At 36.7% G+C, this 23,412-nt stretch overlaps 1 protein-coding gene across 2 annotated transcripts in view; it reads left to right on the top strand.

Annotated features, from left to right (window-relative positions):
* The first annotated feature begins 364 nt into the window (after nt 1–364).
* The window catches only part of HLTF (helicase like transcription factor), a 70,393-nt gene continuing 47,345 nt past the window's right edge, over nt 365–23,412 (top strand). For both annotated transcript variants that reach the window (XM_059920135.1, XM_059920136.1), the window contains exons 1-7: nt 365–602; nt 1,812–2,019; nt 16,157–16,323; nt 17,542–17,675; nt 18,227–18,324; nt 20,269–20,343; nt 20,501–20,692. In XM_059920135.1, coding sequence (XP_059776118.1) covers nt 583–602; nt 1,812–2,019; nt 16,157–16,323; nt 17,542–17,675; nt 18,227–18,324; nt 20,269–20,343; nt 20,501–20,692 — 894 coding nt within the window. In that variant the 5' untranslated portion in view covers nt 365–582. The remainder of the gene's footprint in view (nt 603–1,811; nt 2,020–16,156; nt 16,324–17,541; nt 17,676–18,226; nt 18,325–20,268; nt 20,344–20,500; nt 20,693–23,412) is intronic.

Here is a 23,412-nt window from a genome sequence, read left to right on the forward strand (position 1 = left end):
ACTACATGTCACATAAGATCAAGGGAAAATTAGAGGTAGGATGGTGGTAGGACCTGAAGAATGGGGCCGAGGCTTAGGGCCTGAGGGAAACAGCGGAAAGGAGAGGCGTCGCCCTTTCTTTGAGACCGGGAATCAAACAGGAACGTGTACAACCTGAGCACTGCAGCCGGGCTCCTCGAACCGCGTGGCTTTCCCTCGCCCCTGCCTTGGGGGCGGGGAAGAACCCGGATGGAACCGCCCCTGCAGCCGGGACCCCCTCCTCCCGTCTTTGAATCGCTGAGCGGGGCGGAGTTGCTCACCCTTCTGTGCTCTGCTTGGTTGGTCTCCGTAGGCCCCTCCTCGGGATTGGGCGTTCCGGGTGCCAGTCACAAAGCGTCGCTGGCCTCTCACATTGCTGCGGGAAGGAGACGGCGTCGACGTCTGGCTCGGCTCGCGGCGTCCTACCTTGCTGAAGCTTGCTCTTGCTTCGGCCCTCGGAACCTGTCCCAGGCTTTTCGGCCCCGGGGCCTGGAAGGAGGCTTATCCAGGCGGCTCGAGAACGATTCCGGGCGCCTAAGTTCCTCTCGTCACCCACTCAGCGCCATGTCCTGGATGTTCAAGAGGTGAAGGGGGTGAAGGGGGTGAAGGGGGCGGAGGGGGTGGGGCGCCGGGGGTAACGGCGTGGCCGCGTCCCCAGATGAACCTGACCTTCCCCGCGTTTCCTTCGCCTTCCCCTTGCAAGCTGCGCAGCTGGTGTTCATCCCGCTGGCGGCTCCTATAGCCGCGGGAGAAATAAATGCAGAGTCGTGGCTGGCGAGGGGAGGCTCCTCAGGCGAGTCTCGTGCCAGGGCCTTGGGGAAATATCTGTCAAGGGCTGTAGGAGGCCTGGGGCTCTACGCTCCACTCCTTAGCCGGGGTCTCTTCTCGCCCTGTGCTTTATTCCACAAAACACCCGTGAGATACCCACTGTGCGCCGGGCATTGTGCTCGGCCGAAAGGGCCGTGTAAGACAGCCCCTGTCCCCAAGCACCTCACAATTGATGTGCATGCACAGACGTGCAAATACATATCTGCAGAGGAGTCAAAAGCAGGACGCGTGACGTGCAAGGAGAACGCAGGGGAAATAGCTTCTCTCCGTTCTTAGCAAAGTAGAAGCTTCCTGGAAGCCTCCCAGCCGACTTCCTCTTACTTTTCATTGTACAAATTGGTTTACATACCCGTTCCGGAAACAATTCTCCATCGGGGGGTTGAGGTTACCCTTAAACCAACGGTAGTGGGGGGCTTGAGGTCAGCTTCGCACGATGGCACCGTTTGGATACCTGAATAAAATAAGGGTTCTATTCGAAGGGAATTAAAGTAGTGGTTGCTGGATGTATTATTTGTAAAGTTATAAATGGCTTCGTGTAAAAAAGTTCAATATTTTCAAGTCTCTTCTAGCTCAAGATGTATTGTTGAAATTTTGGTGTATAATTAGTTACAGACATCACATATATTTCAGTTTAAGTAGGTGATGCAGACTAGGAAAGAGATTTGTGAACCCTTATTGGGGTTTTCACTTTGAATACCTGAGGGTAGAAGACACATTATTGAACAGGTAGGGTTTCTAGAAACCTCCGCCACTCCAGTTCTTGCTTTAACCAGAGGAATGCGATTAATCTTTATACAGCACCTCCCACATAAGATTTAATTTGTTGAAGTAAAATGTGAGAAAACAATTGGCCTTTAAATATAGTATGGTCTTTGAGAAATATTTGGTTAAATATTGTATTGTTTTTCTGTGTGTGTGGTTTTTTTGTTGTTGTTGTTTTTTGTTTTTTTTTGTTTTTTTAATAGAGATCCTGTTTGGAAGTACTTGCAGACTGTCCAGTACGGAGTCCATAGAAATTTTCCACGCCTCTCATATCCAACTTTCTTTCCTCGTTTTGAATTCCAAGATATTATTCCTCCAGATGATTTCCTAACGAGCGATGAAGAGCTAGATTCAGTTTTATTTGGAACTTTGAGAGGTCACGTAGTTGGACTACGCTATTACACAGGAGTAGTGAGTATAACATTAAATATTAAGTTAATGTGATATGATATGTTATTAACCTAGAAAATAAGGATTAGAAGGTGATATGTGCAGTAAATATTTACTTTAAGTAATTGAAATATATCTGGGCAAGAGATGAATACCTAATTATTAATATTCTTTTACTTTTATATCATGGTTATAATATACAAAGCATTGTTTCCTGTATGGTCTCATTTGATCATTACAGTGTCTCTGAGGTAGATAGGACATCTATTATCCCCTTGTAGAACTGAAGCTCAGGAAGGTTAAATGATTTGCTCAAAAAGCACAGATACTATGTGGTACATTTGCAAAATGATTTCCAAGTCAGTCCATTGCTTTCTCCTCTCCTGTCCCTTAGCACATTTCTACACTTTAATATTTTTAATTTAGGAAGATCAGTTCATACTAGATAAGGGAATTGTCTATTTTTAGGTACTTTTTTTTCTTCCTGTGTTTTATCTTTTTGTATCTCTATTCTCTGCATTGTGTGTGTGTGTGAGAGAGAGAACAGAGACAAAGATAGAGAAAGCAGTTGTCTTTGTCATGGTTGTCTTGTATGCCTCTGTGTTATCTGGGTGATATATCTCTAGTTTTATTTTTTTAATTATGAAAAATTTCAAACATGCATAGAAGTAGAATAATACAGTAAACTTGCATATACCCATGATCCAGATTCAGTAGTTAACAAGTTTTTTGCACATTAGCTTCATCCCTTTTTCTCTTTTTCTTCGGTATTAAATATTGCAACTGTATCACTTTACAACATTTAAGTGTGTATCTCTAAAAAAATTCAGGCATTTTCTTACATCGTTGTACTTAACAAAATTAATAATAATTTGCTATTACATCCAATAACTAATACATAATCCGTTTTCTTAATTGTTTAAAAATGCCTTTTTATTGTTAATTTTTTTGAATCAGGATCAAAATAAGTTAATAATAGTACCTTTGGTTGTTATGTTAGTCACCTCCCTGCCCTTTGTTTCATGTCATTGATTTATTGCAGAAACTGCATATATTGTTCTATGGAAAGTTGGATTTACCAGTTCTTCCATTCCCCCATATTTTTCTTATGGCGAAGCTTCTCAAATCATTTTTTGGTTGTCTGAAGTATATTTTGTGGGAGATTCCTTGGGAAAGAATTGTCTAGTGTTTTATTCTCTCATATTTTCTTTGTAATATTAGAGCTTCTCAGATCATTTTATGGTTGTCTGAAATGTGTTGGAGTGTGTTGTCTAGGAGATTCCTTAGGAAGGAACAATATTTCCTGAGTTTTGTATGCTTGTACTTGTGGTACTTACATGCTTCAAGGACAGTTTGGTTGAATATAAAATCCTTGACCCATATTTTCTCTCCACAATATCTTGGTGTTGTATAAAATGTTGCTGGTTAAAATTCTGTTGCCAATATGATTTCTCTCCCATGTAGATCAATTGGAATTATTTTGCTTGGATAACTAAAGGATATTTTTCCTTATTTTGAAAGTCCAAAAGTTTCATTAGGCAATGTCTTAGTGTTGACTGTTCTGTAACTTCGTTTTCTTCTTTTTCAGAAAACTTTAATTATGGTTTTAAATGTTTGTTTTGTTTCTGAGCTTGTTTTTCTTCAAAGGACTCCATTCTACTCTCTCTGTATTACATCTCCTCTGCATATACGTATGCCATATGTAAATGCCTATTACTTCCTCTGAAATCCTTTTTATCATATTTTTTCACTTTTCTGTTTTTCATCATTTATTTCCCTTACCATGTTTTTTACAAGATCTGTTCACTTTTGTGTTCTTTCTACTTTATTCTTTAATTCTGAAATAGTTTTTCTTTTCTAATTTTTTCCTGAAATCTGTCAGTTCTCAGTTCATATATCCATCTGTTCTCTAGCTCTCATATTCATTTCGGAACTCTCCTATTTTGGATTTGTGAAATTTTTTCAAAACGTAACATTGTTTTTAAATTATTTTAAACCATTGTGAAATATTAGATCATGCTTGTTATTGATCTTAGAACTATCACTATTTGTTGATCTTAGAATAATTTCTGTGACACTGGTAAGCTAATACAAATGTGATGAGCTGATTAAAACTAATCATTAATTTTTTAATTTTACAAAATGTATATTATTTATTTTATAAGTAATACACATTTATTATTTTAAAATGGCTAAAAGAAAAAGTATCAACTCTACCTGAATCCAGAATCACTGTTATAATGACAACTTTTGTTGTTATGTCTTCCACGCTTTACTCTAAGAAAATATATATGTGACTTTAAATCATATTATATATTAATAAAAATGAGGATCATATTATGCCTATTATAGTAATCACCTTTTTGAAAGTAAAATATTAGGAATATCTATTCATGTCATTACAGATCTTTATTGTACTTTTTTCTTGTTGGTGGATGTTTTGGAGTTCATAACTGGTAGAAATATAGTAATAAAAATTGAGGTATTTATCTTTGCATACTTTTTATTATTTTCAACTGTTTTTTTTTTTTTTAAGAGAGAAGTAGCTTGGTTTTGCTCAAGCAGAGTTTGTATTTATTTATTTATTTATTTATTTATTTTTGGCTGTGCTGGGTCTTCGTTTCTGTGCGAGGGCTTTCTCTAGTTGTGGCAAGTGGGGGCCACTCTTCATCGCGGTGCACGGGCCTCTCACTAGCGCGGCCTCTCTTGTTGCGGAGCACAGGCTCCAGATGCGCAGGCTCAGTAGTTGTGGCTCGTGGGACCAGTTGCTCCACGGCATGTGGGATCCTCCCAGACCAGGGCTCGAACCCGTGTCCCCTGCATTAGCAGGCAGATTCTCAACCACTGCGCCACCAGGGAAGCCCTATTTTCAACTTTTTTCCGCTTTATTGAGATGTGATTTATATATATATTTATAAATGCAAGTATTTTAAGTATATGATTCTAAGAGTTTTAACAAAGATATATACCTGATAATCACCATGCCATCAGCATATAGATCATTTCCGTCACTTCTGAAAGTTCTCTTGTATTCTGTTGCAGTCCTTCATCCCTGCCTCTGCCTGAAGAACCACCAGTCTGATTTCTATCACTGTAGATTAGTTTAGCTTATTCTAGAGTTTCATATACTTTTTTTTTTTGGCTGTGCCATGCGGCATGCAGAAATGTGGGATCTTAGTTCCCTGACTAGGGATCGAACCCGTACCCCCTGTGGTGGAAGCACGGAGTCCTAAGCACTGGACTGCCAGGGAATTCCCTAGAGCTTCATATACATTGAATCATATAGTATGTACTTTTTAAGTCTAGCTTCATTCAAACTCAGCATAATTCAGATACTTCTTGAGTAAATTTTGGCAATTCATATTTTTAAAGAAAAGTATCCATTTATATTTTCAAACTTATTGCCACGGAGTTTACATAGTAGTCATATACACGTAAAAATATTTTAACTATGTTTATGGTTATATTCCTGTTTTCATTGTTTGTGTTATGTATTTGTGTCTATTCTTATTTTTTATTGATAAGCCTTGATAGAGATTTATCTGTTTCATCTTTTCAAGTAATCTTTCTTGGATTTTTCATGATTATCATCTTTCTTTTTTTAAAAAAGTTTTAAATTTAATTTTTTTTTTTTTATATAGCAGGTTCTTATTAGTCATCAATTTTATACACATCAGTGTATACTTGTCAATCCCAATCGCCCAATTCAGCACACCACCATCCCTACCCCACCGCAGCTTTCGCCCCTTGGTGTCCGTATGTTTGTTCTCTACATCTGTGTCTCAACTTCTGCCCTGTAAAACGGTTCATCTGTACCATTTTTCTAGGTTCGACATACATGTGTTAATATACGATATTTGTTTTTCTCATTCTGACTTACTTCACTCTGTATGACTGTCTCTAGATCCATCCACGTCTCAAAAAATAACTCAGTTTTGTTCCTTTTTATGGCTGAGTAATATTCCATTGTATATATGTACCACATCTTCTTTATTCATTCGTCTGTCAGTGGGCATTTAGGTTGCTTCCATGACCTGGCTATTGTAAATAGTGCTGCAGTGAACACTGGGGTGCATGTGTCTTTTTGAATTATGGTTTTCTCTGGGTATATGCCCAGTAGTGGGATTGCTGGGTCATATGGTAGTTCTATTTTTAGTTTTTTGAGGAACCTCCATACTGTTCTCCATAGTGGCTGTATCAATTTACATTTCCACCAACAGTGCAAGAGGGTTCCCTTTTCTCCACACCCTCTCCAGCATTTGTTTGTAGATTTTCTGATGAAGCCCATTCTAACTGGTGTGAGGTGATACCTCACTGAAGTTTTGATTTGCATTTCTCTAATAATTAGTGATATTGAGCAGCTTTTCCTGTGCTTCTTGGACATGTGTATGTCTTCTTTGGAGAAATGTCTGTTAAGGTCTTCTGCCCATTTTTTGATTGGGTTGTTTGTTTCTTTAATATTGAGCTGCATGAGTTGTTTTTATATTTTGGAGATTAATCCTTTGTCCGTTGATTCCTTTGCAAATATTTTCTCCCATTCTGAGGGTTGTCTTTTCGTCTTGTTTATGGTTTCCTTTGCTTTGCAAAAGCTTTTATGTTTCATTAGGTCCCATTTATTTATTTTTGTTTTTATTTCTACTACTCTAGGAGGTGGATCAAAAAAGATCTTGTTGTGATTTATGTCAAAGAGTGGTCTTCCTATGTTTTCCTCTAAGAGTTTTATAGTGTCCGGTCTTACATTTACGTCTAGAACCCATTTTGAGTTTATTTCTGTGTATGGTGTCAGGGAGTGTTCTAATTTCATTCTTTTACATGCAGCTGTCCAGTTTTCGCAGCACCACTTATTGAAGAGACTGTCTTTTCTCCATTGTATATCCTTGCCTCCTTTGTCATAGATTAGTTTACCATACGTGCGTGGGTTTATCTCTGGGCTTTCTATCTTGTTCCATTGATCTATGTTTCTGTTTTTGTGCCAGTACCATATTGTCTTGGTTACGGTAGCTTTATATTATAGTCTGAAGTCAGGGAGTCTTATTCCTCCAGCTTGGTTTTTTCCCTCAAGACTACTTTGGCTATTCGGGGTCTTTTGCGTCTCCATACAAATTTTAAGATTTTTTGTTCTAGTTCCGTAAAAAATGCCATTGGTAATTTGATAGGGATTGCATTGAATCTGTAGATTGCTTTCAGTAGTATAGTCATTTTCACAATGTTGATTCTTCCAGTCGAAGAACATGGTATATCTCTCCATCTGCTGGTATTATCTTTAATTTCTTTCATCAGTGTCTTATAGTTGTCTGCATACAGGTCTTTTTCTCCCTAGGTAGGTTTATACCTAGGTATTTTATTCTTTTTGTTGCATTGGTAAATGGGAGTGTTTCCTTAATTTCTCTTTCAGATTTTTCATCATTAGCGTATAGGAATGCAAGAGATTTCTGTGCCTTAATCTTGTATCCTGCAACTTTAACAAATTCATTGATTAACTCTAGTAGTTTTCTGGTGGCATTTTTAGGATTCTCTATGTATAGTAACATGTCATCTGCAAACAGAGACAGTTTGACTTCTTCGTATCCAATTTGTATTCCTTTTATTTCTTTTTCTTCTCTGATTGCTGTGCCTAGGGCTTCCAGAACTATGTTGAATAATAGTGGTGAGAGTGGACATCCTAGTCTTGTTCCTGATCTTAGAGGAAATGCTTTCAGTTTTTCACCATTGAGAATGATGTTTGCTGTGGGTTTGTTGTATATGGCCTTTATTATGTTGAGGTAGGTTCCCTCTATGCCCACTTTCTGGAGAGTTTTTATCATAAATGGGTGTTGAATTTTGTCAAAAGCTTTTTCTGCATCTATTGAGATGATCATATGGTTTTTATTCTTCACTTTGTTAATATGGTGTATCACATTGATTGATTTCCATATATTGAAGAATCCTTGCATCCCTGGGATAAATCCCACTTGATCATGGTGTATGATCCTTTTAATGTGTTGTTGGATTCTGTTTGCTAGTATTTTGTTGAGGAATTTTTGCATCTATGTTCATGAGTTATATTGGTCTGTAATTTTCTTTTTTTGTAGTATCGTTGTCTGGTTTTGGTATCAGGGTGATGGTGGCCTCATAGAATGAGTTTGGGAGTGTTCCTTCCTCTGCAATTTTTTGGAAGAGTTTGAGAAGGATGGGTGTTAGCTGTTCTCTAAATGTTTGATAGAATTCACCTGTGAAGCCATCTGGTCCTGGGCTTTTGTTTGTTGGAAGATTTTTAATCACAGTTTCAATTTCATTACTTGTGATTGGTCTGTTCATAGTTTCTATTTCTTCCTGGTTCAGTCTTGGAAGGTTATACCTTTCTAAGAATTTGTCCATTTCTTCCAGGTTGTCCAATTTATTGGCATAGAGTTGCTTGTAGTAGTCTCTTAGGATGCTTTGTATTTCTGCGGTGCCTGTTTTAACTTCTCCTTTTTCATTTCTAATTTTATTGATTTGAGTCCTCCCTCTTTTTCTTGATGAGTCTGGCTAATAGTTTATCAATTTTGTTTATCTTCTCAGAGAACCAGCTTTTAGTTTTATTGATCTTTGCTATTGTTTTCTTTGTTTCTATTTCATTTATTTCTGCTCTGATCTTTATGATTTCTTTCCTTCTGCTAACTTTGGGTTTTGTTTGTTCTTCTTTCTCTAGTTCCTTTAGGTGTAAGGTTAGATTGTATATTTGAGATTTTTTTTTCTTTCTTGAGGTAGGCTCATATAGCTGTAAACTTCCCTCTTAGAACTACTTTTGCTGCATACCTTAGGTTTTGGATCATTGTGTTTTCATTGTCATTTGTCTCTAGGTATTTTTTGATTTCCTCTTTGATTTCTTCAGTGATCTCTTGGTTATTTAGTAACGTATTAGTTAGCTTCCATGTGTTTGTGTTTTTTACGTTTTTTTCCCTGTAATTGATTTCTAATCTCATAGTGTTGTGGTCAGAAAAGATGCTTGATATGATTTCAGTTTTCTTAAATTTACTGAGGCTTGATTTGTGACCCAAGATGTGATCTATCCTGGAGAACGTTCCATGCACACTTGAGAAGAAAGTGTAATCTGCTGTTTTTGGATGGAATGTCCTATAAATATCAATTAAATCTATCTGGTCTATTGTGTCATTTAAAGCTTCTTTTTCCTAATTTATTTTCATTTTGGATGATCTGTCCACTGGTGTAAGTGAGGTGTTAAAGTCCCCCACTATTACTGTGTTACTGTCGATTTCCTCTTTTATAGCTGTTAGCAGTTGCCTTATGTATTGAGGTGCTCCTATGTTGGGTGCATATATATTTATAATTGTTATGTCTTCTTCTTGGATTGATTTCTTGATCATTATGTAGTGTCCTTCATTGTCTCTTGTAGCATTCTTTATTTTAAAGTCTATTTGATATGAGTATTGCTACTCCAGCTTTCTTTTGATTTCCATTTGCGTGGAATATCTTCTTCCATCTCCATCCTCTCACTTTCAGTCTGTATGTGTCCCTAGGTCTGAAGTGGGTCTCTTGTAGACAGTATGTATATGGGTCTTGTTTTTGTATCCATTCAGCAAGCCTGAATGTCTTTTGGTTGGAGCATTTAATCCATTCACATTTAAGGTAATTATCGATATGTATGTTCCTATGACCATTTTCTTAATTGTTTTTGTTTTTGTAGGGTAATTGGGTTTGTTTTTGTAGGTCCTTTTCTTCTCTTGTGTTTTCTGCCTAGAGAAGTTCCTTTAGCATTTGTTGTAGAGCTGGTTTGGTGGTGCTGAATTCTCTTAGCTTTTGCTTGTCTGTAAAGCTTTTGATTCCTCCATCGAATCTGAATGAGATCCTTGCCAGGTAGAGTAATCTTGGTTGTAGGTTCTTCCCTTTCATCACTTTAAGTATATCATGCCACTCCCTTCTGGCTTGTACAGTTTCTGCTGAGAAATCAGCTGTTAACCTTATGGGAGTTCCCTTGTATGTTATTTGTCATTTTTCCCTTGCTGCTTTCAATAATTTTTCTTTGTCTTTAATTTTTGCCAATTTGATTACTATGTGTCTCGGCGTGTTTCTCCTTGGGTTTATCCTGTATGGGACTCGCTGCGCTTCCTGGACTTGGGTGGCTATTTCCTGTCCCATGTTAGGGAAGTTTTCGACTATAATCTCTTCACATATTTTCTCTGGTCTCCTTTCTCTCTCTCTTCTCCTTCTGGGACCCCTATAATGCGAATGTTGTTGTGTTTAATGTTGTCCCAGAGGTCTCTTAGTCTGTCTTCATTTCTTTCCATTCTTTTTTCTTTATTCTGTTCAGCAGCAGTGAATTCCACCATTCTGTCTTCCAGGTCACTTATCCGTTCTTCTGCCTCAGTTATTCTGCTATTGATTCCTTCTAGTGTAGTTTTTATTTCAGTTATTTTATTGTTCATCTCTGTTTGTTTGTTCTTTAATTCTTCTAGGTCTTTGTTAAACATTTCTTGCATCTTCTCGATCTTTGCCTCCATTCTTTTTCTGAGGTCCTGGATCATCTTCACTCTCATTATTCTGAATTCTTTTTCTGGAAGGTTGCCTATCTCCACTTCATTTAGTTGTTTTTCTGGGGTTTTATCTTGTTCCTTCATCTGGTATATAGCCCTCTGCCTTTTCATCTTTCTGTGAATGTGGTTTTTGTGCCACAGGCTGCAGGATTGTAGTTCTTCTTGCTTCTGCTGTCTGCTCTCTGGTGGATGAGGCTATCTAAGAGGCTTGATGGGAGGGACTGGTGGTGGGTAGAGCTGACTGTTGCTCTGGTAGGCAGAGCTCAGTAAAACTTTAATCCACTTGACTGTTGATGGGTGGGGCTGGGTTCCCTCCCTGTTGGTCGTTTGGCCTGAGGCAACCTAAAACTGGAGCCTACCTGGGCTCTTTGGTGGTGCTAATGACAGACTCTGGGAGGGTTCATGCCAAGGAGTACTTCCCAGAACTTCTGCTGCCAGTGTCCTTGTCCCCACGGTGAGCCATAGCCACCCCCCGCCTCTGCAGGAGACCCTCCAACACTAGCAGGTAGGTCTGGTTCAGTCTCCTATGTGGTCACTGCTCCTTCCCCCTGGGTCCTGATGCGCACACTACTTTGTGTGTGCCCTCCAAGAGTGGGGTCTCTGTTTCCCCCAGTCCTGTCGAAGTCCTGCAATCAATTCCCACTAGGCTTCAAAGTCTGATTCTCTAGGAATTCCTCCTCCCGTTGCCGGACCCCCTGTTTGGGAAGCCTGACGGGGGGCTCAGAACCTTCACTCCAGTGGGTGGACTTCTGTGGTATAAGTGTTCTCCAGTCTGTGAGTCACCCACCCAGCAGTTATGGGATTTGATTTTACTGTGATTGTGCCCCTCCTACCATCTCCTTTGTCTTTGGATGTGGGGTGTCTTTTTTGGTGAGTTCCAGTGTCTTCCTCTCGATGATTGTCCAGCAGCTAATTGTGATTCTGGTGTTCTCACAAGAGGGAGTGAGAGCACGTCCTTCTACTCCACCATCTTGGTTCCTCCCAGAACAACAATCTGTCATCTTTCTTTGGTCATTGATTTCTCTTTTACATTCTGTTATCCTATTTTCCTTAGGTCCATTTTATTTTATTTTATTTTTGCATTCTTGATTCGAACACTTAATTTTAATGTTAATAATAAAAGATTTTAATCTTTTAAACGTTCTTCAAAGTACGACATTGGCTGTATCTCCTATGATTTGTTATATAGTATTGGCATTATTCATTTTTAACTTTTTTAAAATGTTTTCAATTTGCTTATGTTTACATTTTTTATTTCTTGACCCATGAAAATCTTTATTTTATAATAAAGTAGATTATTTCTTTTCCATTCTATTCTAAAAGTATTGTTATAATTAGTCCTATTTCTGTCTTTTTGTTGTCATCTTAATCTTGTTTTACTAATATATCCTTTTTTGTCGTGTGCTTGGATCATGTTTTCTTTGTTTTTATAGTCTCCACATTTTGCCCTACTTTTTTTGGTTATATATTTTCTGGAATTTGCATATCTGGTTTAAAGAAGATCATGCTATAAGCATTGGCATGGGGGAGATGGTCTAGTAGAGAACAGAGCTATGCCTCACAGGATATCTTCAAAGAGGAATTATTAGAAATATTAGAATTATTAGAGAGGAATATTTGTCTGATAATCTGGTTGGTCAGGCTGTAGTCTCTTGAGTCAGTAAACAGATGCTGGGAGAGGTTTAAAGCAGCTTTCCTGTGTATTTTTCAGGCAGTTAAAAAAATTTAGGTAATTCACGTACCATAAATTTTATCATTTTTAAGTGTACAATTCAGTGGTTTTTAGATATTCACAAGGTTGTAAAACCATCTGCACTGTCTGATTCCAAAACATTTTCATCATTCCCAAAACCCTGTACCCATTAGTAATCACTCCATATTACTCTCTCCCCTTAGCCCATGGCATCCATCAATTTATGTTCTGTTTCTATGGATTCACTTACTCTAGACATTTCATGTAAATGGAATCATACAATATGTGGCCCTTGGGTCTGGCCTTCATTTCCGCCTTCTTTTGCGTTAAATATTTCCTAGTGTACCATAGTAGTTCCCTGGTTGTTTCTTTATTATATATTTTGAGTTGTTTTCTTAGTAGTTGCCCTTGGGAATTGCTAACATCTTAATTCATAAGAATCTAGTTTGGATTTATGGCAACTTAATTTCAATTGTTTATAAAAACCTTGCTTTGAGATAGTTCCGTTGTCTTCCTTCCTACTCCTTTATGCTGTTATCATACAAATTCTTTACATACATTGTATGTTCATCAGTACAGGTTTATAATGATTATGTCCTTTTAAATCAGATAGGAGGGAAAAGTTACAACCAAAAAATTTCATATTGTCTTTTATATTTACCTGTGTAATCACCTTTACCTGTGCTTTTTATTTCTTCATGTAGGTTCAAGTTACTGTCTAGTGCCTTTGATTTCAGCCTGAAGGTCTTCTTTTAATATTTCTTGTAGAGTAGGTCAGCTAGTGATGGATTCTGTCAGTTTTTGTTTATCTGGGAATTTCTTAATTTCTTCTTTATTTTTGAAGGATAGTTTTGCCAGTTACAGAATTCTTGGTTGAATTTTTTTCTTTTAGCACTTTGAGAAGTTGTCCCACTGTATTCTGGTCTCCATGGTTTCTGGTGAAAAGTCAGATGTTAATCTTATTGAGGATCCCCTGTATGTAATGAGTTGTTTCTCTCAGTTGCTTTCAGTGTTCTTTCCACAGTTTGAATTTGATGTGTCTGGGTTTGAATGTCTGTGAATATTTTTTACTTGGAGTTTGTTGAGCTTCTTAAATATGTAGATTAATGTTTTTTCATCAAATTTAGGAAGTTTTTGGCTATTATTTCTTCAAATATTCTCTCTACCTCTTTTTCTCCTCTCCTTCTGAGACTCTCATCATGTGTGTGTTGGTATGCTTGCTGTTATCCCGCAGGATCTGTTCATCTTTCTTCATTCTTGTTTCTTTCTGTTCCTCAAACTATAACTGTTCCTCAGACGTTATAGTCTCAGTTGACCTGTCATCAACTTCATTGATTCTTTCTTCTACCTGCTCATATCTGCTGTTTGAGCCTCTCTAGTGAATCTTAGACTTTAGTTAACTATGTAAATTTTGACTCCAGAATTTCTATTTGGCGAGACATAGTTCTCATGCTTTCTTTTAGTTCTGCAGACATGGTTTGCTTTAGATCTTTGAACATATTTAAAATTAAAACTTAAGTTTTTTTCTAGTAGGTCAAGCATTTGTGCTTCCTTATGGGTAGATGATTGATAGCTTTATTCCTTTGTGTGAGCTGTACTTTCTCGTTTCTTTGCATGTCTCTCTTGTTGTTGAAAAGTAGACGTTTTAAATAATATAGCAACTCTAAATCATATGATCCTGCAGTCCCACTCCTGGGCATATATCCAGAGAAAACTGTAATTCGAAAAGATCTGTGCACACCAATGTTTACTGCAGCACTATTTACAATAGCCAAGACATGGAAGCAACCTAAGTGTCCATCAACAGATGGATGGATAAAGAAGATGTGGTAATCTATACAATGGAATATTACTCAGCCATAGAAAAGAATGAGATAATGCCCTTTGCAGCAACATGGATGGACCTAAAGATTATCATACTAAGTGAAGTAAGCCAGACAGAGAACGACAAATATCATATGATATCACTTATATGTGGAACCTAAAAAAAATGATACAAATGAACTTATTTACAAAACAGAAATAGATCCACAGACATAGAAAACAAACTTACGGTTACCAAAGGGGAAACGGGGGGATGGATAACCAAGAAGGACCTACTGTATAGAACAGGAAACTATACGCAATATTTTGTAATAACCTATAAGTGAAAAGAATCTGAAAAAGAATAGATTTTATATATATCTATAAATTATATGTGTATATATGTATATGTGTATGTATTTATATACATGTATAACTGAATCACTGTGCTGTACACCTGAAACTAACACAGTAGTATAAATCAACTATACTTCAACTAAAAAATACTATATGTGATGATGAATGTGAAGTAAAAAAAAATAATTTGGCAGCTCTAGAAATCAGAGTCTTCCTTCTCCCCTGGATTGGTTGTTGCTGATTTTGGTTATTGTTGTTTGTTTAGTAACTTTTGCTAAATTAACCCTGTGAAAGTCTTTGTTGTGTCTGGCCACTGATATCTGTATTTGGTTACCTTAGTGGTCAGCTAATGATTGAACTAGAACCAGTAAATTTCCCAGTCTTTACTGAGAGGATCTGTGTGCATTTGGGGCACTCTTTCAACACTCAGCCTGGCAGTTGACAGCTCTGCCTTAGCCTTTATTTCCTGCCTGTTCAGAGCTTCAAGTTTAGCCAGAGGTGAGAGCTTAGGACCTTCTCAGGTCTTTCCTGAACATATTCACAGCCCTGGGCGTGCATACAGCCCTGTGCTTGCATTTGGCCTTCTAGATCTCCAGGAATATATTGGAGCTTTGAACATCTTATTCTCCGCTTTTTCCTTTTAAGCCCTTTGGTTATTGTTTTGTTTGCCCTAGCTGTTACCCACTGCCTGTAAAATTGTTTTTGACAAACACCCACCGAAGGGAGAACGTTTTAGGTACTGAGTAAGCTCAGAGGTCAAATAGAAACAGCTTTGAAAGTGGGGGTCTTCTAGGGAACCACCATACAGGTCAAATATTGACAATTCTATAGGAATAAATCTTAGAAAGATTCTGCTCCAGTGTGCTCACTCTGGTAACTGCTAGGCTGTACTAAGAAGTGCAGCAGGTTGTTATTTTTAAATGCTATCATGTAACTGAGAGCTGGAGATGAGACTAGGGCACTGATATTCAGCTGTTTTCTTGAATTAAGACCCCCCAGGTTTCTACAACCCTTTGGTTAGTTTCCAGAGTTCTGAAAAAGTTGAATCAAACAGCTTTTGCCAGTTTTTTCATTGCTTTTATGGAAGAGAATTTTTGGAAGTCCTTACTCTTCCATTTTCAATTATGTCACCCTCAGGCAATTTTTAATTAAGTGGAATCAGATAATGGCATGAGTTGAAGGCTGGATGTATTTTCTTATTCCAGTTCCATTCTGACTTATAAATAATGCCTTTTAACCCTTTGAGATTCTGGAGAATTTAGGCTTAGGAGCTGGCCTGCCTGGATTCAGATCCTAGCTCTGCTACTTATTAACTTTATGACCTTGGGCAAGTTACTTAACTTTTCTGTGCTTTAGTGTCTTCATCTGTAAAATGGAGATAATGATAACACCTACCAAAAGGGTTGTGACAGTTTTAAAAGTCAGTCTATGTAATGTACTTAGAACAATGTGTGGCACATAGTAAGCACTCAAGAGATTACCTGTTTTCGAAGTTATAATGTTGAATAATTTTAGATAATGTGTATCTGTTAGTTTTGATTGTATCTTTTATATATCAAGGATTTGTTAACTTCCAATGAATGTAAATTAGGAAAATATTGTAAAAGAATTATTATAAAATATGTTCTTTAATATTTCTATAGAAATATGAGTCCAAGAAAATGTGCATTTCTTATATGTGGTGTTATTCAGTAAGCATTAAAAAATGAATGGAAATCCCAGATAAAGTATGAAGAAAGGTATCATTATATGTTTATTATTTATAATAATATCTGTTTATTATTTTTATTAGGTTAATAATAATGAAATGGTTGCATTACAACGAGAGCCCGATAACCCTTATGATAAGAATGCAATTAAAGTAAACAATGTGAATGGAAATCAGGTCGGCCATATAAAGAAAGATCTTGCAGCTGCCTTGGCCTATATCATGGACAACAAATTGGCTCAAGTTGAAGGGTAATGCACTTTTGGAGTTCAGTTTTAATAATTGTGAGTTGTAGTGATCTTTGAATGTAAGGGTATGTAAAGTTGCCCTGACAACTTTTGTCACTATACCTTTAGTATGCATTCAGTAAATGTTTTAATTCTTCTTTCATCTGCCTGCACTACCCTAGCCATCAAATAGCTATTCCCTCACTTTCCTGGTAAATTATTACCATGGAGAAAAATAGACTTTGGTTCAAATATTAGAAAGTCCACACCATCTTTTAAGAAAAAAGCCTTTTTAAAAAGCCTTTTAGTAGTGCATTGATTTGACAAATTTGGAAGTGTTTGTTTAAATCAGGTTGTAAGCTGATAGAATGTGATCAGATGTAGATGAGTTTGGTTTTGCCTACACAGAGTTTAATTTTTTTTTCAGTTATTTCCGATATTCAAATATCTGGACATTCTACATTTTATGCGTATTAATTTTTCCCTAATTATAAAAAATTATTTATAAATATTTCTCTTGATAAATGGAAGATCTGGTAATGCAGGATACTCATTTCCACATGACATCATTTGATTGGAGATAAGTAGCAGCTGTTGCATTATCTAGGCATATACCTTCTTAGTTCTACTACCTGTTCCTTTTTTAAAACTCCCAGTCTCTTTGGTTACATTTTCTCTTTTATGCGTTTGTGTCTGTGACCTCAATTTTAGTATAGGTTGTTTAGGATATTAAAAGGTGAGTTTGGAAGATAAATACTTAGAAGTGTCTTCTCACTTATTTACTTGTTTTCTCCTTTCTCAGTTCATCAAGTTTTTCAGATATTGAGAGTAAACTTTCAGTGAATCCTGGATCAGAAATAGTTCTTGGAAATCCTTCCCCATTCTCCAAGAATGGGTTGCTACACTCAGTGGTTCTGTTAGTGGAAGCTCTGCCTTCTGAATTAAACTTGCTATTTTACTTATCTTATGATCTTCGTAATAGGCTAACTATGTATTTAAACACTTTTATCTCACCTGAGTTTCTTCTGGAATTCTGGTCCTAAAAACTGCCTTTTCTTCTCATTATTGTTGGTCCCAGTCCGTGTCCTTTTTCTTTCTAGTCTGCTCAGTTAGTTCCTTTCTATTTTACTTGCATGCAGAATTTGAATGTGGCAGTTATTTAACAAGATTTTTAATGAAACTTAAATGTAAAAAAATAACACTTCTAATTTCTCATTTTTTTTTCCTTCTTAATTATAATAGGGTAGTTCCTTTTGGTGCAAACAATGCTTTTACCATGCCTTTGCATATGACTTTTTGGGGAAAAGAAGAAAATAGAAAAGCAGTTTTAGATCAGTTGAAGAAACATGGATTTAAATTGGGTCCTGCACCAAAAAGTAAGTTCAGGGTTTAACCTACTATTATTCTGATATTGTTAAGATGCTGGAATTGTAAAACATTTATTCTCTTAAGTAATACCTTGAGTTTGGGTGGCTAAATTAATTATTGCTGAAGGCTCCAAGTTCTTTTTTTAGTAATCTTTTTAAGGAAATCCTTGAATTTTTTTTCTCTTTATTTTGAAATAACTATAGATTCACAGGAGGTTGCACACATACACAGAAGAATGTACAAGGAGGTCCCTCCCCTAACTTCCCCCAGTGATAATATCTGGAAATCCCTGATTTTAAACATTCTCTTTAATAAGTTACAGACAAAAAGAATCTCCCAATAGAGAATGAAAAAGAATGCTTTTTAAAAGTTTGTTTAAATAATGTGGAATTCTTTTAATGTATTTTTTGAATAACCTAGCAGATTTAGTTTTAAAATTTTTAAAACACATATTAAGGGAATTTTTAATTCAGCTTATTAGACAAGCTTTAAAAGCTATTTACTAAAAGATAATTTATTTCATTTGGTGATTTTATTCTTTTCATTTTGTAAATTATAGCTTTAGGATTCAGTTTGGAAAGTGGTTGGGGCTCTGGAAGAGCGGGACCAAGCTATAGTATGCCAGTTCATGCTGCAGTACAGATGACAACTGAACAGGTGCACTTCTGTTATTTCATAACTAAAAGTGAATAGTGAATTTTAAATGCTGAAGGTTGATGTTTAAAAATATAAGATAAATATGCATCTGCTAGTATTAGTGATGTTTATATTGTTATGGAACATGTAGAATAAATAAAATATATTGCAAATATTTATGTAGAAAGAAAGCAGTGATAAGGAATATATCCACATACATGCATTCATATATACATTGAAACACACACCTTGCTGTATACACCTGTGATGTTTTACTCTGTTTTGATGTTTTTGTATTATTTGAAATTTTTAAAATAGCCATAATTTTTAAAAAGTTGAAGCTTGAAACTTACTCCTTTCAGGAAGGTTGCAAATGCAGTGCTAAAAAAAATAGTTCCGGGGGCTTCCCTGGTGGCGCAGTGGTTGAGAATCTGCCTGCCAATGCAGGGGACACGGGTTCGAGCCCTGGTCTGGGAAGATCTCACATGGCATGGAGCAACTAGGCCCGTGAGCCACAACTACTGAGCCTGCGCGTCTAGAGCCTGTGCTGCGCAACAAGAGAGGCCGCGATGGTGAGAGGCCCGCGCACCGCGATGAAGAGTGGCCCCCCGCTTGCCGCAACTAGAGAAAGCCCTCGCACAGAAACGAAGACCCAACACAGCCAAAAATAAATAAATTAATTAATTAAAAAAAATAGAACTAGTTCCGAATCTCTGGCCTTAGTCTATTTCTTACTTTGTCTGCTTTGTGATCCAGGATACTGTTATGCTGGGTTAGTTTGGGGAAAAAAGGGTATAAAGTAAATTAATGCAGATCAATCTTACCAATTACATCAAAATTTTTTTTGTCTCTACTCATCAGTGTTAGCCTTTTTATATTCTAATTGTAGTTACTGTATTTTCCCTGCTCATTGCTAGAAGGGCTTGAGCCTGTGTCTGTCATTCTTTTTTTTTTTTTTTAATTAATTTTATTTTTGTCTGCGTTGGGTCTTCGTTGTTGCGCGCAGGCTTGCTCTAGTTGAGACAAGCGGGGGCTAGTCTTCTATGCGGTGCGCAGGCTTCTCATTGCAGTGGCTTCCCTTTGTTGTGGAGCGCGGGCTCCAGGCACGCAGGCTCAGTAGTCGTGGTTCGCGGGCTCTAGAGCACAGTCTCAGTATCTGTGGCACAAAGGCCCAGCTGCTCCACGGCGTGTGGTATCCTCCCGGACCAGGGCTTGAACCCATGTCCCCTGCATTGGCAGGCAGATTCTTAACAACTGCGCCACCAGGGAAGCTCTTGAGCTTGTGTCTGGTGGGTAAACCCCAGATTACCTCTCCTCACTTTTTAGATTTGGCCTGATTTCTTCTGGGCTGTTGATATGTATTTATTTGCTAATTTACAAAAGTAATTATATATATGTTACTGTACGATTGGACTAGATCAATTTAAAGAACCAACTAAAGATTAGCATAAGATTGAAATTATCCTAATATTTTGTAACACATAGCAAATTTCTGATTGCAGTAATAATCAATGAAATGTCATTTACTTGAAAAAGTCAAATATACTTGGTAGGATCTGTCAAAATGGTTTCAATACAGCTAATAGAATCACAGAATTTCAATGGCAGAAGGAACCTTAGAGACACTCTAAATCTAGTTCATCCCATTTGTTTTGCAGTAATAAGATACAGGGCCATATAGGTTAAGTGTCTTGCCCAAAGTTATATAAAGATTTTTTTGTGACAGAGCTGTGACTGAAACCCAGGACTTAAAACTCTATCCTATATTCTTTAGACTGTAACAGTTACCTAAAGGATCTATTTATTCTGCCATTATTGAGCAGTGTAGTATCTCAAAGAATTAATTTATTTTATGTACCTTTTGGTATTCGACTCTTAATTAAATGACCTGAAATCTCTGAATTAAGTGCAATTATTATTTTAATTGGTTTGTTTCATAATGTTTCTTGTTGCTGTTTGTTGTAGCTTAAGACAGAGTTTGACAAATTGTTTGAAGATTTAAAGGAAGATGATAAAACTCAGGAGATGGAACCAGCTGAGGTACTGAGCCAGTATTTTCTATTTAAACTATTTGGAATTTTAAAATACGGTATTAATCTATACATCTTTCATCACAAGGTCAACTTTTCCAGATTCTGCATGGGGTAAAAGAAGGGGCTTATTGTATTTCTGTTTATGACATTTCTTTTATTTATAGGCTATTGAAACACCATTGCTTCCGCATCAAAAACAAGCTCTAGCTTGGATGGTTTCACGGGAAAACAGTAAAGAACTTCCACCATTCTGGGAACAGCGAAGTGACTTATACTATAACACAATAACAAATTTTTCTGAAAAGGACCGACCAGAAAATGTTCATGGAGGAATTTTAGCTGATGATATGGGTTTGGTAATTATATTTTTCCTTGAGTTAATAACATTTTATTTTGTAACTAAGATTTTATATGAAGTAATTTTGAAGTAGATAGAGATGGGAATATGTTGGTGCCAGTTTGGGACTAGATATCACTGTGAGTGTAGAACATAATTTTTCCTGTGGTTTTCACTTAAAATAATGCTGAGGTTTTTTTTTTTCTTTTCTTTTCTTTTGGCTTGTTTGCCTAAGGTACAATTAAAATAATTGGCAGTAATGATATAAACATGTGTTTTTCAATTTTCTTTTGAAATTCAGGGTAGCTTTCATGGGTTTTCTTAAAGAAAATATATGATTCCTTACACCAGCAGTTTTTATACTTTTTGGTCTCAGCAACCCTTTATGTTCTTAAAAATTATTGAGCATCCCAAAGAGTGTTTGTCTTTGTGGGTTATCTCTATTACTATATCTATTAATATTTATGGTACTAGATACTAAAATTTTTTATTATTTTTAAAATAACAGTTAAAAAACTCATTATGTGTTAACAGAAATAGCGTATTTTTCAAAGAAAAGAACTCCAAGACAAAAGCAATTTGGATGAGAAGACTGGCACTGTTTTACATTTTTGCAAGTCTCTTTAATGTCTGGCCTAATAATTGACAGCTGAATTCTCATATCTGTTCTTTCATTCATTCTGTGTGATACGTTGTTTTTGTTGAAGAATACAAAGAAAATTAGTCCTCACGCAGATATGTATTTGAAAGGGAGTATTTTAAAAGCCTTTTTAGATAACTAGATTTTCTTTGCTACAAGAAAATTAAGCAAATATTAGTTTATTAAAGGTTAATAATTATAATGTGGAACTTTTTTGTTTTGGCTGCACCATGAGGGATCTTAGCTCCCTGACTGGGGATCAAACCAGTGCTCCCTGCATTGGGAACACAGAGTCATAACCCCTGGACTGCCAGGAAAGTTCCTATAACGTGGAACTTAAAAAATCATATCAATGAACTTTTTATACTTTGTTCCATTAAAATCCATTGGTGTAGCTTGCACGTTGAATGGATATTTTACCCATGCATGATTTTGTAACATTAGGTATTGCTCATTTGGAATATATTGGTTCACTGAGTTACACAGATCTGCCAAATGTTGATGCATTTCATTATACAATGTAAAAAAATTTACATTCATTGATACTACTGCTGATCTTATTAGAAAGGCATTTATATTTGGGAAGCTTTTCTGCTCATAGTGTTGGATACAAGTTTTCTAACATAATTTTTGCTTGAAAGCTCAAATTTTATCATTAACAACAAACACTGTCAGTTGTTTCCTTTGGCGTTGATAGGCTCATTTTATTCATTTTTTTCAAGAAAATGTGTGCCACTCAGTCATGAATAACTAGTTATCAGTCATTCTTTCAAGTTAAGTGGTGGTACTTGAAAGTGACGATGCATGGTAGCTAGTTCAGCTTGTAATTCAGTCTCACAAGTGATTTTTCTCTAGATAACCTTCATATTTTGGTATGCAAAAGAAGTATTTTGTGTACTTCCCATCTTGTTACACAGAATATTTAAAACGTGTGTACTTAAGAGGTGAGATTTGGTAAAATGAATGTGTACTGCTTTATCAAGAACATTCTTTTTGCGGGCTTCTTAGTTGCGAAGCGCCGGCTCCTTAGTTGCAGCACGTGGACGCCTTAGTTGTGGCAGGCAGGCTCCTTAGTTGCAGCAGGTGGGCTCCTTAGTTGCAGCAGGCAGACTCCTTGATTGTGGCATGTGAACTCTTAGTTGCGGCATGCATGTGCGATCTAGTTCCCTGACCAGGAATTGAAGCCAGCCCCTAGCATTGGGAGTGCGGAGTCTTATCCACTGCGCCACCAGGGAAGTCCCTCAAGAACATTCTTAAAGAGCATTCTTAAAGTGAAACTGTTTCTTTGGTTTGTCTTTTTTTTTTTTTTCTTAACTGGATGTGGCGGTTAAAAATACAGTGACCACTAATATAATGTAGTGCCAACTGCTTTGTGTCATGCTAAGGCAGCAGCAGTTTTACCCACCATTGCTTTTTGTGGAATTACTACAGATATCAACACAAGTAAGGTCTTAGTAGAATTATTAAAACAGTTTTGACTGCACATACTCCTGAAAGGGTCCTGGGGAGCTCCTAGGACCTGTGGACCACACCTTGAAAACTGCTGCTTCACAATGCTTTCAACTTGAAAGAGGTTTATTTCTATGTTGGTAATTATAAATTCAGCTATGGAAAATAATGAAAATTTTCATGTTTCTGTTTTTAAAAACTGCACAAGAAATATCTTGTCCTGTATGCTTTATTGGTAAGGTATATAGTCTTTAAGTCTTGGAAATATCTTTAAATGAAATTTAATAAAGTAATTATCTTATGTCCATACTGGGATTACTAATCATTTTAAGTTAGCTCTGAATTACATGGCAAGCAAGTAGTTGTAGTTTTGTGATAAAGTTATTAGTTCAGGGTTAAATGTGACATTTAAATGGCAGTCATTCAATAAAGTGACATTTCCTTAAAAACATACGTTTATGGAAAACTTATACACTTGTACTGCTAGCTGCTCCAGCTTAATTCATAGTAGTCAAAAACTGGAAACAATCTAAATGTCCACCAACAGGTGAGTGCACAAATAAGTGTGCCATGTATGCATATATGATGGAATATTACTCAGCAATAAAAAAACAATGAATTGCTAATAAGCATTTCTTTATATTACTCCA

The sequence above is a fragment of the Balaenoptera ricei genome, chromosome 4, assembly GCF_028023285.1.
Source record: "Balaenoptera ricei isolate mBalRic1 chromosome 4, mBalRic1.hap2, whole genome shotgun sequence".
Classification (NCBI taxonomy): domain Eukaryota; kingdom Metazoa; phylum Chordata; class Mammalia; order Artiodactyla; family Balaenopteridae; genus Balaenoptera; species Balaenoptera ricei.